The sequence below is a fragment of the Lygodium microphyllum genome, chromosome 5, assembly GCF_053477565.2.
Source record: "Lygodium microphyllum isolate KBCC chromosome 5, Lygodium_microphyllum_v1.1.10, whole genome shotgun sequence".
In the NCBI taxonomy this organism is placed as follows: Eukaryota; Viridiplantae; Streptophyta; class Polypodiopsida; order Schizaeales; family Lygodiaceae; genus Lygodium; species Lygodium microphyllum.
The window spans coordinates 77,605,997-77,620,046 of record NC_141139.1 but is presented as its reverse complement, the minus strand read 5'-3'; the positions used below and the strand labels follow the sequence as shown (position 1 = coordinate 77,620,046).

General features: G+C 43.0%; 1 protein-coding gene across 4 annotated transcripts in view; it reads right to left on the bottom strand.

The window, feature by feature from the left end:
• The window catches only part of LOC148036019 (uncharacterized), an 82,321-nt gene that overhangs the window by 54,725 nt on the left and 13,546 nt on the right, over nucleotides 1–14,050 (bottom strand). For all 4 annotated transcript variants that reach the window (XM_087678033.1, XM_087678032.1, XM_087678030.1 and 1 more), the window contains exon 2: nucleotides 10,713–11,134. In XM_087678033.1, coding sequence (XP_087534159.1) covers nucleotides 10,713–11,134 — 422 coding nt within the window. The remainder of the gene's footprint in view (nucleotides 1–10,712; nucleotides 11,135–14,050) is intronic.

The following is a 14,050-nucleotide window of genomic DNA, read 5'->3' as shown; positions in this document are numbered from 1 at the left end:
GATGTTATATTTATAAAGTACTAAACGACAAAAGAGTTACAAAAGTCATGGCAAAGACGCAGAGGAAATTGCCATATGCCAGGAAAGTAAGTCCTCCCGAGGGAGTAAGCCAGAGTGCCGAATGGGATCTATCTGCCAATGCAAGAGACCCTTAAGCCTAGCAAGATGTCCCTGAACATTAGAGGCTGAATCAAAAAGAAAAGCATTCCGAATGCTCCAATTGTGCCAACAACCCCAATATCTAAGCAAGTGAAACAAGATCTTCATATGCAACTGTGCCGGTGTGGGGTACTTCGGCCGCACAAAAACCCAATCAAAAGGGCTTAGTAAGAAACCAACCACTACTCACCAAACCGCTGACAAGAGTGACCAGATTTTCATAGCGAGAGGGCAAGAAATAAATCGATGACGGGCCGATTCCACACTTGTGGTGCAGAAGAAACAATTGCCGTTGGAGATTCGACACTTGGAAAGGGCTAAAGCAAGAGGAAGACCACCAATCATTACCCTCCAAAGAAAGACCTTACATTTGAAAGGTGTCTTGTTCAACCAACCCTCCATCACAGTTACCTTCCACCATGACTGAGATTTACGCAATCCCCATACAGTATTAGCTTTAGTAACCAGCCATTGATGATCTTTAATCAGAAGATGATACACCTGGTTAGCTAAGGCCTTTTTTAAATGGCCTGCAAGGTCCCAGTCCTGCCAAGGATGATCCAAACCAAAGCCAGGAAAGGGTTGTATGCTCTGGAGCACCATCAAAAGCTGTCCCCATAAATCACAGTATCCACGAGGGATCCCGAAAAGCCTCCTGGCTGTACAAAACGATACCAACACATTGCGGCTGGTAAGGGTGGCATCTGCAACTGAAGTCGAGCCCAAACGTGCCATGCGGTTAAATTTTGGTCTGAGCTCATGTTTACCTTCCCAAGAAAGTAATCGCGAGGCTACCAATAATTCCAGTTGAAAAGAGTTACTAGCTAAGTGGTCCTCTATTGGATGCCACTGAGCCTTCTGGAGAACCAATTTCCAGGAACATACCAAATGAGCAAGCAGGGATGATGAAGGACTAGAAAACCGAGAGTCTGCATTAAGAACATGCCACCAAGAGCTCCGAATTTGGGTATTACCATGCACAGGCCCGTGATTCTCAAGAAAATAACGGGCTATAAAGACCCACGGGTAATGATCCAAGCACATGGCACGAAAAAGAGACCAACGGAGTGCCGACATATGAGTTTCGGCATCCAAAATAGCCCCACCACCCATGCGTTTGGGAGTACATGCATGCGACCAAGAAATCCATGAAATGCCTGTATGCAAGGAGTCCTTCCATAACATGAAACGAATGTACTGAGTAAGAGCATTCAATGTAGTAGTAGTCCAAGGCAGCAGTGGCAAGAAATATGTGAGCATTGGCAACATAATTGTCTGAGCCACTTTGAGGCAAACATGGAAGGGCCAAGCCTGCGACTTCCAATACAGAAACTTAGCTACCAGTTTCTGTGATATTCACTCTAGTAGTTGCTTCAGCCGAACATCAACACCCAAAGGGTACCCAAGATGCCTGACAATGGAACCAGGGGGAACAACCATTCCCTGCCAATCCAATGACTATAACTCCGGCACAATGGCAAGAAGATGCTCATGGAGCCAATTCGCCATTACTTTAAAAAAGATTTTATACATAGAACCCATCAAAGAAATTGGTCGCCAATGTTTCAACATAGACGGCGACGGAACTTTTGGAAGCAATTTGATAAGTCCTTCTTTCCATGAGGAAGGCATGAACCCTGTTTCCCAAACCTATTGAAACATAGCCATCAATGGTTTCACCAGTTGGGTAGCAAAAACCTCAAAGAATTCATTGGTGAGACCATCCCAACCACGACTTTTATCCTTGGGCAAGTGTAACAAAACATCCATAACCTCCACCTCACGAATATCTGTCTCCAAAGTAGTTTGCATGTCATGTCGTACCTGATTGCGAACCAAATCATAGAAAACTGAGCGGGCATGAGTAATTTTGTCAGAAGGTGAAGGAGTAGAACCAAGAAGGTCTAGAAAATAATTCCTGCACATATTCACAATAGTCTGAGGATCAATGACCATGTGACCTACTGCATCCTGGAGTCTAGTCATATTCTCTCGAGCAGGAGATGCATGGAGAGCTCGAAAGAACTTATGAGTCTGACAAGCACTGTCTTGCAAATTCTCTGTCAAATTTTGCAATTTGTCCAGCTGATAAGATTTCAACTGAAACTATTTAACAAGATCAGCCAAACGCATAGCCAATGGCACGGAAATACAGCATCTGGAGTCTCCACCAGTAGAGAACGAACCAAAGCCAATAATTCCTCCGCTGCTTGTCGACGCCGCTGACAAAGAGAGGCATGATGAATGCCATACTGCCAAACAACCCGCTGCACATTAGAGAGCAATCGTTCAAAAGAAGCATTGCCCTCAGAGGAGAAGTCCAATAAAAATCTATCAATCAATTGCTGCATATAACCCTAAAAGATTGAATGCTTCAAATAAGACAAGTTGAAACGCAAAGGGAGTCTATCCAGAAATTGCTTAAAAGGTGCAATGGGTTGAACAAGCATCTCAAGCTGTAGAGGAAAATGGTCCGACAAGGCATATTGCTGCAATTATCGGACCATTGCTGCAACACTTTCATTTCCAGCATCTCAGGAAGAAAAGCATCATCCTCCATGATGTACATGCGGTCCAACCGCGACCATGTAGTTGTATACTATGCGGTCCAACCGCGACCATGTAGTTGTATACTGCGCAGAATGAAAAGTAAACCTTGTAGAAAAAGGGTGTAGCCATGACCAGAGATCTTGCTTAAGTACGGCAAGAGCAAACGCATTCCACACACGGCTTTTTGGAGCGTCCATCACCGAATGCTCTGATGTGGACTATGAAGGATCAACACACATTAAAATCCCCCATCAAAAACCCCGTCTGCCAAGTGACAAGGACGTCTGCAAAGTATTCCAAAGATCTCGGCGAGATAAAGGGTCATTTGGAGCATAGAGCCCAAGAAACCATAAGATCTCTCCTTCAAATAAAACTTCAATCACCACAAAACAACCATATATATCATTTCTAATAAGAACAGGCTGATATTTCTCATGTACAATCATAAGCACACCAGAATAATGCATGGTATGTGTCCCTGCATAAAAAACAAGCGAAACCCATGGCAATCCACAACTTTTCCTACTTCACCGTGACTCTTGTGCTCAACAGCACACAAGACATCCCACTGATTCTCATGCAATAAACTCCACATGGCATGTTGCTTATTGCGAGAACAAATGCCTTGCACATTCCACATGGCTATCTTCATGTGTATTCAAAAATAGAAAATCAGGAACGAGGCAATGCTTGCCTCGATTTAACCTTTTTTGCTAGAATGTCAAGGACTCCCTCATCCAAGAAATCAGCTAACACGGCAAAAGAGTTCTGGCGGCCAGATTTAGAGGTAAATGGTGTATCCACTGTCTTGGGGATGGAACGGGGATAATGACGATCCCATGGGGTAATCACGTTACCTCTAGCATCAAAAGCCAACTTAGCAGGTGGGCCCTTCGGACCATCCGTATATACTTTCCTAATAGGCTGATTGCGAGGAGCCGAAGAAACCCTAGCATGAGTAGTGTGCTCTGAAGACAACATGTCTTTCCTGTGTATATAAGTACGCAAGGAATCTTATGAAGCATTAGGCACAATATCCGCCATGCGAGCATCAAACCTTTTACCTTTTTTTGCACGTACATCTACCCAATCATTGTCACGGAAATCCAAACCCAAAACATGTTGTTTGCCTTTATCCAAAACTTTAGGTGGCTGGGTCACATCCTGCGATGGAGCATCAAGCACCATATCTTCCATGGGCGGCAAAACATGCTCAGCATCTAAAGTTGGTTGCTTCGCTGGACATTCGGCCATAAAATGCCCCAATTTTCCACACGAAAAACAATGCCCTGCAAAGTTACCCCATTTCAAACGAAAGTGCAAAGGATGCATGCCTTCTCTCTCTCTCTCTCTCTCTCTCTCTCTCTCTCTCTCTCTCTCTCTCTCTCTCTCTCTCTCTCTCTCTCTCTCTCTCTCTCTCTCTCTCTCTCTCTCTCTCTCTCTCTCTCTCTCTCTCTCTCTCTCTCTCTCTCTCTCTCTCTCTCTCTCTCTCTCTCTCTCTCTCTCTCTCTCTCTCTCTCTCCGTGAATGTATATTAATGTTGGAATATTTGCATCCGACCTTCAGGCCAACCAAACAAAAAGGATACAAATCTCACATTTTTACGTCAAACCATCAGGTCAGCAATACCTCTCTCTCTCTCTCTCTCTCTCTCTCTCTCTCTCTCTCTCTCTCTCTCTCTCTCTCTCTCTCTCTCTCTCTCTCTCTCTCTCTCTCTCTCTCTCTCTCTCTCTCTCTCTCTCTCTCTACATGAATCAATGTATATTAATGTATGGAGATATTTACATCAAGCTCATGCCAACCCAACACAAAATGTGACAAGTCACATAAAGCAGGCCTTCTAGCCAACCAAGAAATCCTAACGATTCACATGTCAAGCCAAAAAACTACTGAAACCTAGCACACAAACATCATGCTCGCATTGTCTCATGGTGTACGATCCACCATTGGACAACTTCATACATCCTCACACAAGCTTCGGATCAAGATACGTAGATAGGGTGAAGACTCCCTCCCCCTAAAGGACAGGATTTGCCGGATTTGTCAGCTTGAGCCAGAGACAGAGAAGCACTCCTTACGTAGATGCCCAATGTACTACAAGATCCGAGAGGGCTCCCATTGCTTGTTCAGAGAGTTTTGGGCCACTATCTAGGGTTACGGATTTCCCAGATCAAAGATGCCTCCAACTTTTCTTGCTAGAGCTACACTGTCACAAAGGGCACCTCTTACAAATCCAACAACAGAGACATAGAGCCGCACACTAGCATGCACTCACGGAGTTCTACAGAGTATCAACCACTCCCTCCACCATAGAGCCCTCATTGGTCAAGCTGACAGCTCCACCATGCGGGACCGCCCTAGACACAACCACCACACCCTCGCAGGAGGCATCATTTGCTGATATAGATGATACTAAACCGTTGCTCGGGGACCCTACCTCTCCGTGTCACCCTCTATGTTAGATAGACCCATGAGATATATTTTGGGATGAGACTGCCTCTTTAGCAATTCCACATTGTATCTAGCTTAGACATCATTTCCTACTCATCAACGATGTATTGTTCATTGTTTATTTTCCATCTAGATAATCATAGCATTAGATGATAGCTATCTTGAACATGGGAAATTTCCCAACTTTTCCAATGTAACATTTTGGTCTCATAGGAGGCCGATTCAGCCTTTTGTAGACATTAATATAACTCTGTGTGTGTGTGTGTGTGTGTGTGTGTGTGTGTGTGTGTGTGTGTGTGTAGTAATGAGTGATTTATATTATATCAAAAGATGACAAGATTATAGAAAGTCACATGACTTAAAGAGTACAAAAGTCACTGCAAAGAAGCAACACAAATTGACATATGCCAAGAGACCAAGTCCTCCTTGGAAAGAAGGTCAATGTATTGAACAACATCTAGCTGCCAATGTAGGAGACCTTTCAGCTTAGCAAGGTATCTCTAAACACCAAACGCAGAATCAAAAACAAAAGCATTTTGAGTAATCCAATTATGCTAACAATGCTAGAAATGGAGAAAAAGAAATAGGACCTTCATATGCGGTTGCGCTGGAGTGGGGTATTTGGGCCAAGCAAAGGCCCAATCAAAGGGGCATAGCACCGTGCCAACCACAGCCCTCCAAATTTTAGACGAAGGAATCCAGATTTTCCAAGAAAAAGGGCACAAAAGAAAATGGTGGCGAGAAAATTCCACACTGGTGAGACAAAAAAAAGTTGTTGCCATTGGAAATTCAGTGTTTTGCAAGTGCCACAGCAAAGAGAAGCCCATCAACCATCTCACGTCAAAGGAAGACTTCACATTTATACAATGTCTTGTTGAGCCAACCCTGCATGAGAGTCATTTTCCACCAAATCTGAGATTTATGCAAGGCCCAAACAATATTGGCCTTGGTGGCCAGCCAACGATGGTCCTTAATCATAAGGCGATACACTCGATTAGCAAAAACCTTTTCCAAATGCAATCAATCTACCAGGTCCCAATCCTGCCATGGACAATCAGAATCAAGGGCAAGGAAGGGCTCCTTGGGCTGTAGTGTTGTCAAATGTTGGTCCCACAAGCCCCACAAGTGTCGTCAAGGGATCCAAAAAAGCCTCTTGGCAATACGAAAAGATATCAACCCCTTGTGATTCCCCAAAATGGCATCAGAAATAGAAAATAAGCCCAAGCGTGCCATACGATTCAATTTAGGATGGTCCTCTTGTTTCCCATCCCACAAAAGCAACTTGGACATAGCCAACAATTCCAATTGAAAAGAATTAATGACCAAGAGATCCTTCGCAAGATGCCACTGAACCTTTTGAGAAACCAAATTCCATGAGCAAACCAGCTGAGTCACTACGAAACAAGAACCTGAGGAAAAAGGGGCATCAACATTAAGAACATGCTGCCAAGCACCCCAAATGCTGGTATTACCATGAACCACAACCCATTCTTCCAAAAAGAAACAAGTAGCAAAGACCCATGGGTGGTGATGAATGCACATGGCACAAAAGAGAACCATCAAAGAGCTACCATGTGCGTGTATGCATCTACAATAGCCCCTCCAACCATACTTTTAGAAGTACAAACATGACTCCAAGAGATCCATGAGATACCAACATGCAAAGTGTCTATTTTCCATAACATAAAATGAATGTGGCCCGTAAGAACCTTCAAAGTAGAGGTAGTCTAAGACAAGAGTGGCAAAAAATGAGAGAGTGTGGAAAACGTGATGGATTATGCCACTTTAAGGCCTAGGCTTGCGATTTCCAGTATTAAAAAACTTAGCCTCCAATTTCTGGGAGATCCATAGCAACAATTGTTTGGGTTGAACATTGATGCCTATAGCCCAAATGCTTCACAACATTGCCACAAGGTATCACCATACCTTGCCATTGTAAAGACCACAAATCTAATTCAATACATCTAATGAGGGAGGATTTGGCTCCATTGATATGACCACCAAAAGCCTCTCCAAAAAGATTCCACACATCCAATGCCTTGCAAAGGTTATCTCATTCTACTTTGAGAATCATGAAAGTGTCATCTACTAATGATTGGCCCAAAAAATGTTGGCTAAAGGGAACAGAGAAGCCATCCAACTATCTTGTGTCCACCAAATGAGATAACATAGAGAGGATGGGATGGGTTGCTAAGGCAAAGAACAAGGGGCTCAAAGGGCACCCCTGTCTAACTGAGCGTGCAAGAGTGAACAGCTCAATGACCCCACCATTCAACATGACCTGTGAAGAGGCATTTGTGTTGATCTTGCATATCAAATGAGACAAGTGTGGACCAAAATCCAAAAACATGCATAAGCAAATCCTTTTCAAGTTCCAATTGAACCAACACAACTTCCTGCTTAGAGTACTTAGCATAGTCAATGCCCATCTGAACATTCAACACATTGTGCAAGACATTCCTGCGCTTGACAATTTCATACTGATTAGGGTGCATAAGGCTAGGGAGATGCTTATGGACGCAATTAGCCATCACTCTAGAGAAGATTTCGTGCATAGATCCCCATCAAAGAAATGGGTCGCCAATGTTTCAACATCGAGGGCATCAAAACTTTCGAAATTAGCTTAATAACTCCCATCGTCCATAAAACAGGTATGATCTCAATCTCCCAAACCAGATGTGATTTGATACTCCAAGAATGAAGAATTGGAGTATATATAGGCTACAAGACAAGACTCCAGATAAATGTGTTCGCCTTAAATTAGCTTCCCAACTGCCCATAAAGGTGCCCAATAATAAGCCTAATAAAGAGCCTAACACCCATGAAATGTACACCATGAACACTCTCTTAGATCATGGGTGATTAGTACAATAAAGCATACAATGATACGGAACAACAAGCCCCTAGGAACCACCACCATGTCTCATACCAACCTATACCGCCATATTACATCCAACAATGACAAAGAATGCACCATGGATACTCCAACATCAATGTCAGTTGCAAATGTGTCCTAGAGAAAGCACCAAAGTCGATGTTGATCGTACACTAATCATAGAAAGTGGAAATAGTTGGATCTCAAAGTCTGTCACTAACAGCTTGCAAAAGCACATTATGACCATGGATTCCCCTCCTTCAACCAAACCACCAAAGTGTTCTCCCCATATGGGAACTAACTAGAAGCAAACACCACTTGCTATCAACAAACAATCCCATCATGGACTTGGAGTCAAACCAGCTCGAAGATCGAGCTGCCAAATTACGTCTATGAATGTAGAAAGCCTCCCTCATGGTCTGATGCATCATGTAGATGCATGGAAGGCATCAAGATGCCCTATCTCCGCCCTCTCAAAATCATACATCTCTCGCCTAAGGATAAATGAAGAAAGCCACTCCCCTACAATAGGAAATGGGCATCCTTGCTCCACCCCAAGGCACACAATGGAGGAGAATAGGTGTTGCAATAGAGGGATCAAGAAATGCCAAAACTCCCATAGCCAAGCCCACCAAGCATTGGTCGGTATTGGTCCAACCTAGCCATGCCATAGGAGAAGTCAACTTCCCTCCCTAACGCGGAACCACCATTTGTCCATCAACCAAACAAGATCAGCCATGCCACCGAAGAACCTGCTAATCCTCTCTACATCGGTCACCACTGTTGATCAATCAATATGATCACCACAAAAGAAGCATAACACCATTTCACAACCACCATGAAAGCGCGATGAAACATGCTGGAAACCACCCACATCGAAAGAAGCTGCTAGAAGCTCGGAATAGGGTCAAAGTAGAAGATGAAGAACCCGCAAGTGTGAAGCAAAAGCCAAGCATACTCCAAGCTTAAAGCGAGCCTCAAAAGAACAAGGTTAGGCCGTGGTGAGGAAAGCTCAAGCCACTCAAATAGAAAAGTCATAAATAAGATCGCTGATAAGATGATGGCAGAGAATAGAGAGAGTAAGATATACCTAGGGTACTTGTGGTCAACTACCCCCATCAATCAAAAGATTCAATGATCAAATCACACAGTTCAATCACAGCATACAAGAGATAAGAACAATAGTGGAGGAATGTAGTCAATATACATGACAACTGACACATGTGAACCCTCTGTAAAACTAATACGTAATCAGATTACCGCCAGCCATTTCCTTTTTTCTTTAAATCACGTGCATGAAAGGAACTGTTGACAGCATAAAACAGACAAAACATCAACTTAGAAGTCAAAAGTGGCAAATGCTGATAGCATTCCAAGCAGAAAGGCAAAATCAACAGCAATTGGGACAGGTAGGCAACTATATAGGAGGGCTCCACAAAGCAGCAGCTGCTCAGACAGTAGCAAGAGCAGAAACACAGGGTATCCAGCTCGTCCAGCCGGTTGCCCAGCAAGAAGAAGCTTTGCCCAGCTGAAAGGCAGCATATACAGCAGGTCACCCGGCTCACATAATGACATCAGCAGCAAAAAAAACAATCATTGATAGCCTACAGAGCAGTGGAACCAGCCTCTAGCAGACCTGAAAAAGCAGGAACAGCAGCAGAAAGCACCAAAACCAGCAACATTGATTGTTTGATACCATATGAATAAGCAAAGGAAGCAAAAGAACACAACTGCTAAACACTAAGAAGAACAAGCAATGAAAGGGAGAACCAAGAACTCAAGAATAAAGGAATAAGCAATAGAATCCACAACACAATACATGAGATGTACTGTACAAACCACAAAGATGATGGCATATGTAATGCCCAGCAGTACCTGAAATCTCCCTCTCTCCAGATGGATATGATTCAATACTCCAAGAATGGAGGAGTGTAGTATATATAGGCTACAAGATGAGACCCGAGACACATGCACTAGCCCTAAGTGAGCTGCCCAACTGCCCATAAAGGCACCCAATAATAAGCCTAATAAAGAGCCGAATACCCTTGAAATGCACACAGCTGACAGAAGCGGACAAGTTGTCAATTCAAAAATGTGGTTAATCATGTACAACAAACAACCTTTCAACTTAGATCAAGATATAAAAGTTTATTAAGAGTAGTGAAAATATGATAATCACTGGACATGCAGTTCTTGCTCCACTCTCTTAGTGGGTATGACAATTAAACAAGCACTTCGCTCTTGCAATACTTAGTATTCCACAACTCATCCTTATTTGGACTTCCCTCAGACAGAGTGATCAACAAGTAGAGTCAAAGATGGAAGATTATCATCGGCATACTAGGCTCAGATGCCTAGACAACAAGATGCAGATATGGGATAATGCAACAGAGGACAACTCTAGTGGAGAGAAGAACAGGCACTTGGCTAAACATTATCCACACTCAAGACATCACCAGAGAATGGTACAACGAAATGCAAAGGGATAATGGAACACCCTTTGCATTTTAAACTGAGCATTCCATTAAGCTTACTATCGCACGCTCCCAAAAGCTTGTATTTCCACCTTTCACAAGACAAAAACCGTGATATTTAGGTGAATAATTTGAACATCAGAGAAATTGAGATAAATAAACCACAACATCACAGAGTAATGCTCATATGTGAAGATCCTTACCCAAGGGGGGAAAAGGTGCCTTTCTGTGTAGTTTAAACCCATAACATTTTCTGCAAAATTCTCAGCCATTGTATTAAATGTAAGACCAAATCGCTGGCCTCTCCAAAGAATCCAGGAAGACAATGTTCCTTTCTCATCCCACTCATCCATTTTCCGATTCATAATGAGATCAGCTTTGCAGTTTTGAAGATGAGGTGCTCGAGGTGCATCTGATGGTGAGACCGCTGCACCCTTTAGCCAGGGATCATCCAGACTTCTGATAGATAAAACACTGGATGCTTCCCACAAAGCAAGCAGAACTGTTGACCGGTGACCTTCAGATATTGACTCCGTCTCATGTTGCAAATCTGTGTTCCCAATGATAGCATGCTCACTTGCATATAAGGTGGCATTTTCTTCTTGTGAAAAACCACTGCCATTACCTGAAAAAAGCTTAGAAGGTTTTAAGCATGCAGAATAATTTGCACACAAGCAAACAAAGTAGGACTCTTACAAACTCTCAAGTTCCAAAAATTGTGTATCAGATGCAACATGATGTCCTTACCCAGACCCATTGGTTGAAAAGTGGCCAATTAACAACTGCTCAAGGAAGGAAAAACAAGGCACATGCATGCACCTGACAAGACATGCATATAAAATTTCATGCACGCCAGATGAGCATACATAATCCACTTACACATGTTTTTTTCCAAAATAAATGTTATAACTTGATCTACAAAGGATGGCACTGCCGAGGAGACTGGCAGCATTTAGAATTGGGTAGTTCGGCATTACACACATGCATTATGCATGCACATACAAACACACATCTGCCCAACATTGTTATGTCCACTGCCAAAGGTACCAGCCGCAGAAGATGCAAGACACGACCCTTAACTGTCACTAACAAGAAAAGGCTAGAAATATAGAGCCCCTCTCAGTTCTCAAGAATGCCTACATGCCTAAAAAGACTTCATGAAGAGATATGCCAAAATGTCCCTTGTAAGACAATACTCAAGCTTCAGTTTTTTTTTCAAAGAAGAGAAATTTCTATTTACAACACCTCCAAGAAAATCCTCTAGAGGTAAAATACAAAGTACAAAGAACCCTGTAAAGAGTAGCTAAGTACAGAGAACCCTATAAAGAGTAGTTAAGTACATCACAAATACAATGGAGGAAATCTTTTGGTGAGCTTACTTAGGGGAGCTTTTAGGATCATAAAAGATTTTAGGCAAGCTTTTACTCAATTTTTGGATTAGTCTCTTCTTTGACCCCTCTTCAAGTCTACAACATATGCACCTCCTTTCTCCCCCGAGTCAATTTTCCCCTCGTGAGCCTCCTTGCTTTTCAAGAAACCTTCTCTTTGAGCCCACACTCCTCATCTACTTACAAAAGATCTGCATCATGTTCCAAACTTCCATTTGTCAACCTCCCATTTCCCTTGACCTCTCTCAAGGTTGGATCCGCATGGCACTTCCTCCTTTTCCCTCATAGTCCTCCCTCAAGTGCTTGCCCTTTTTTCTTTCAAGCTATCCTTCCCCGGGCGTTTTGCAACTATCGGTATTTCGATCTCTCCCTTGCCTTTCTTTAACCATGTCTATTTATGTCGCACACCTCTCATTTTCTCTTACTTGGATCGCCTTCTTCTTTGGACTCTTATGCCTATTTTTTGGGCCACACTTAGTCTATGGATGCCCCACACCTTGATGTGGTGAACACATGCACACTAATCTTTCTTTTTTCATAACAAGTAATTGTATTATATAAAATGACTAAAAGAGTACAAAAGTCACAACAAAGAAGTAGCAAAAATTGTCACATGCCAAGGAACCAAGTCCTTCCTGGAAAGAAGATCTGTGTGCTGAATAAGATCCAGCTACCAATGTAGGAGACCCTTCAATCTTGCAAAATGTCTTTGAATACCAAAAGGTGAGTCAAAAACAAAAGCATTCCAAGTGATCCAAGTATACCAACGGCCCCAGAACCAAAAAAAAGAAAACAGAATCTTCATATGCGGTTGTGCAAGAGTGGGGTACTTAGGTTCTGGAAAAGACCAAATCAAAAGGGCACAATGATGTGCCAACCACAGCCCTCCTAACATCAAACAAAGGGGTCCAAATTTTCCAGGACAAACAGAACGAAAGAAATCAGCAGGGAGAGGATTCCATACTAGTGAGACAAAAAAAGTAATTGCCATTGGAAATTCGGCATTTTGAAAGCGTTGAGGCAAGGGGAAGCCGACCAACCATCACACACCAAAGGAAGACTTTACATTTATACAGAGCCTTAGCCAATGATGGTATAGGTGATACACTTGGTTAGCGAAAGCCTTCTCAAGCTGGAGCCATCCCGCAAGATCCCAATCTTGCCATGGACAATCAAAAGCAAAAGCGGGGAAGGGCTCCCTAGGCTGCAATATCATCAAAAGTTGGTCCCACAAATCCTGATATCCTCCAAGGATCGAGAATGGTGCATCAACATTAAGAACATGCCACCAAGAGCCCTGAATACTCGTATTACCATGCACTGCACCCCAGTCTTCTAGAAAGAAAGGAGTAATAAGGACCTAGGGGTGCGGTGCTGATCAATACATCTAGCACGAAAGAGAGACCAATGAAGAGCAACCACACACTGCTTCTCTCTCTCTCTTCTCTCTCTCTCTCTCTCTCTCTCTCTCTCTCTCTCTCTCTCTCTCTACACAAGTACAAGGATGTTCCTGAATTGAAAAGACAAATCAGTTTAACACTTCATGTCAACAGTTGGAACAACTTACATACAAGTTATAGAAGATACCTTGAATGGGGTCACAACCAAAATAGCCTCGAAGACACCAACCCCAAAGCCCATTGCAAGACAGCATTCAAACTCTTAAACCCCAACCCTAAACCCACGCAATCAACATCAATAATTAGTAGCAATTGTAATTAAAACTTCATGGTGATGAGCTAATAATTCATTACCCACTGAGTAGCTCTTTAAAACAGCCCCAAAACATATAAATTACCAAAAGTTTCATTAAACAGGTAACAACTCTAGAGAGTTTCTATGTCCCACATGCAAAAACCTACTTTGGGAGGATCCTTCTGCATCTACAAATAAACACATTGCCCACCATTCGGCCCTATCCTTGTCTTGCAGGTTTCAACCATCAGCCCTCTTCCACTAGCTGTTCAGCCCCCAACGATTGCTATTATGTGGTCTACAGCTACCGATCAGCCTCCTATTGCTGCCAATGATCAACTTCATCATCTACATCAAGTCATTTTTGTGTTTTCAGCACTTTTCTTCATCAGCCTCTACTCCGAGTGGTGGTTGCTGCACTCGAGATCCGTCTCCAGTGGACCGTACACATCAACACC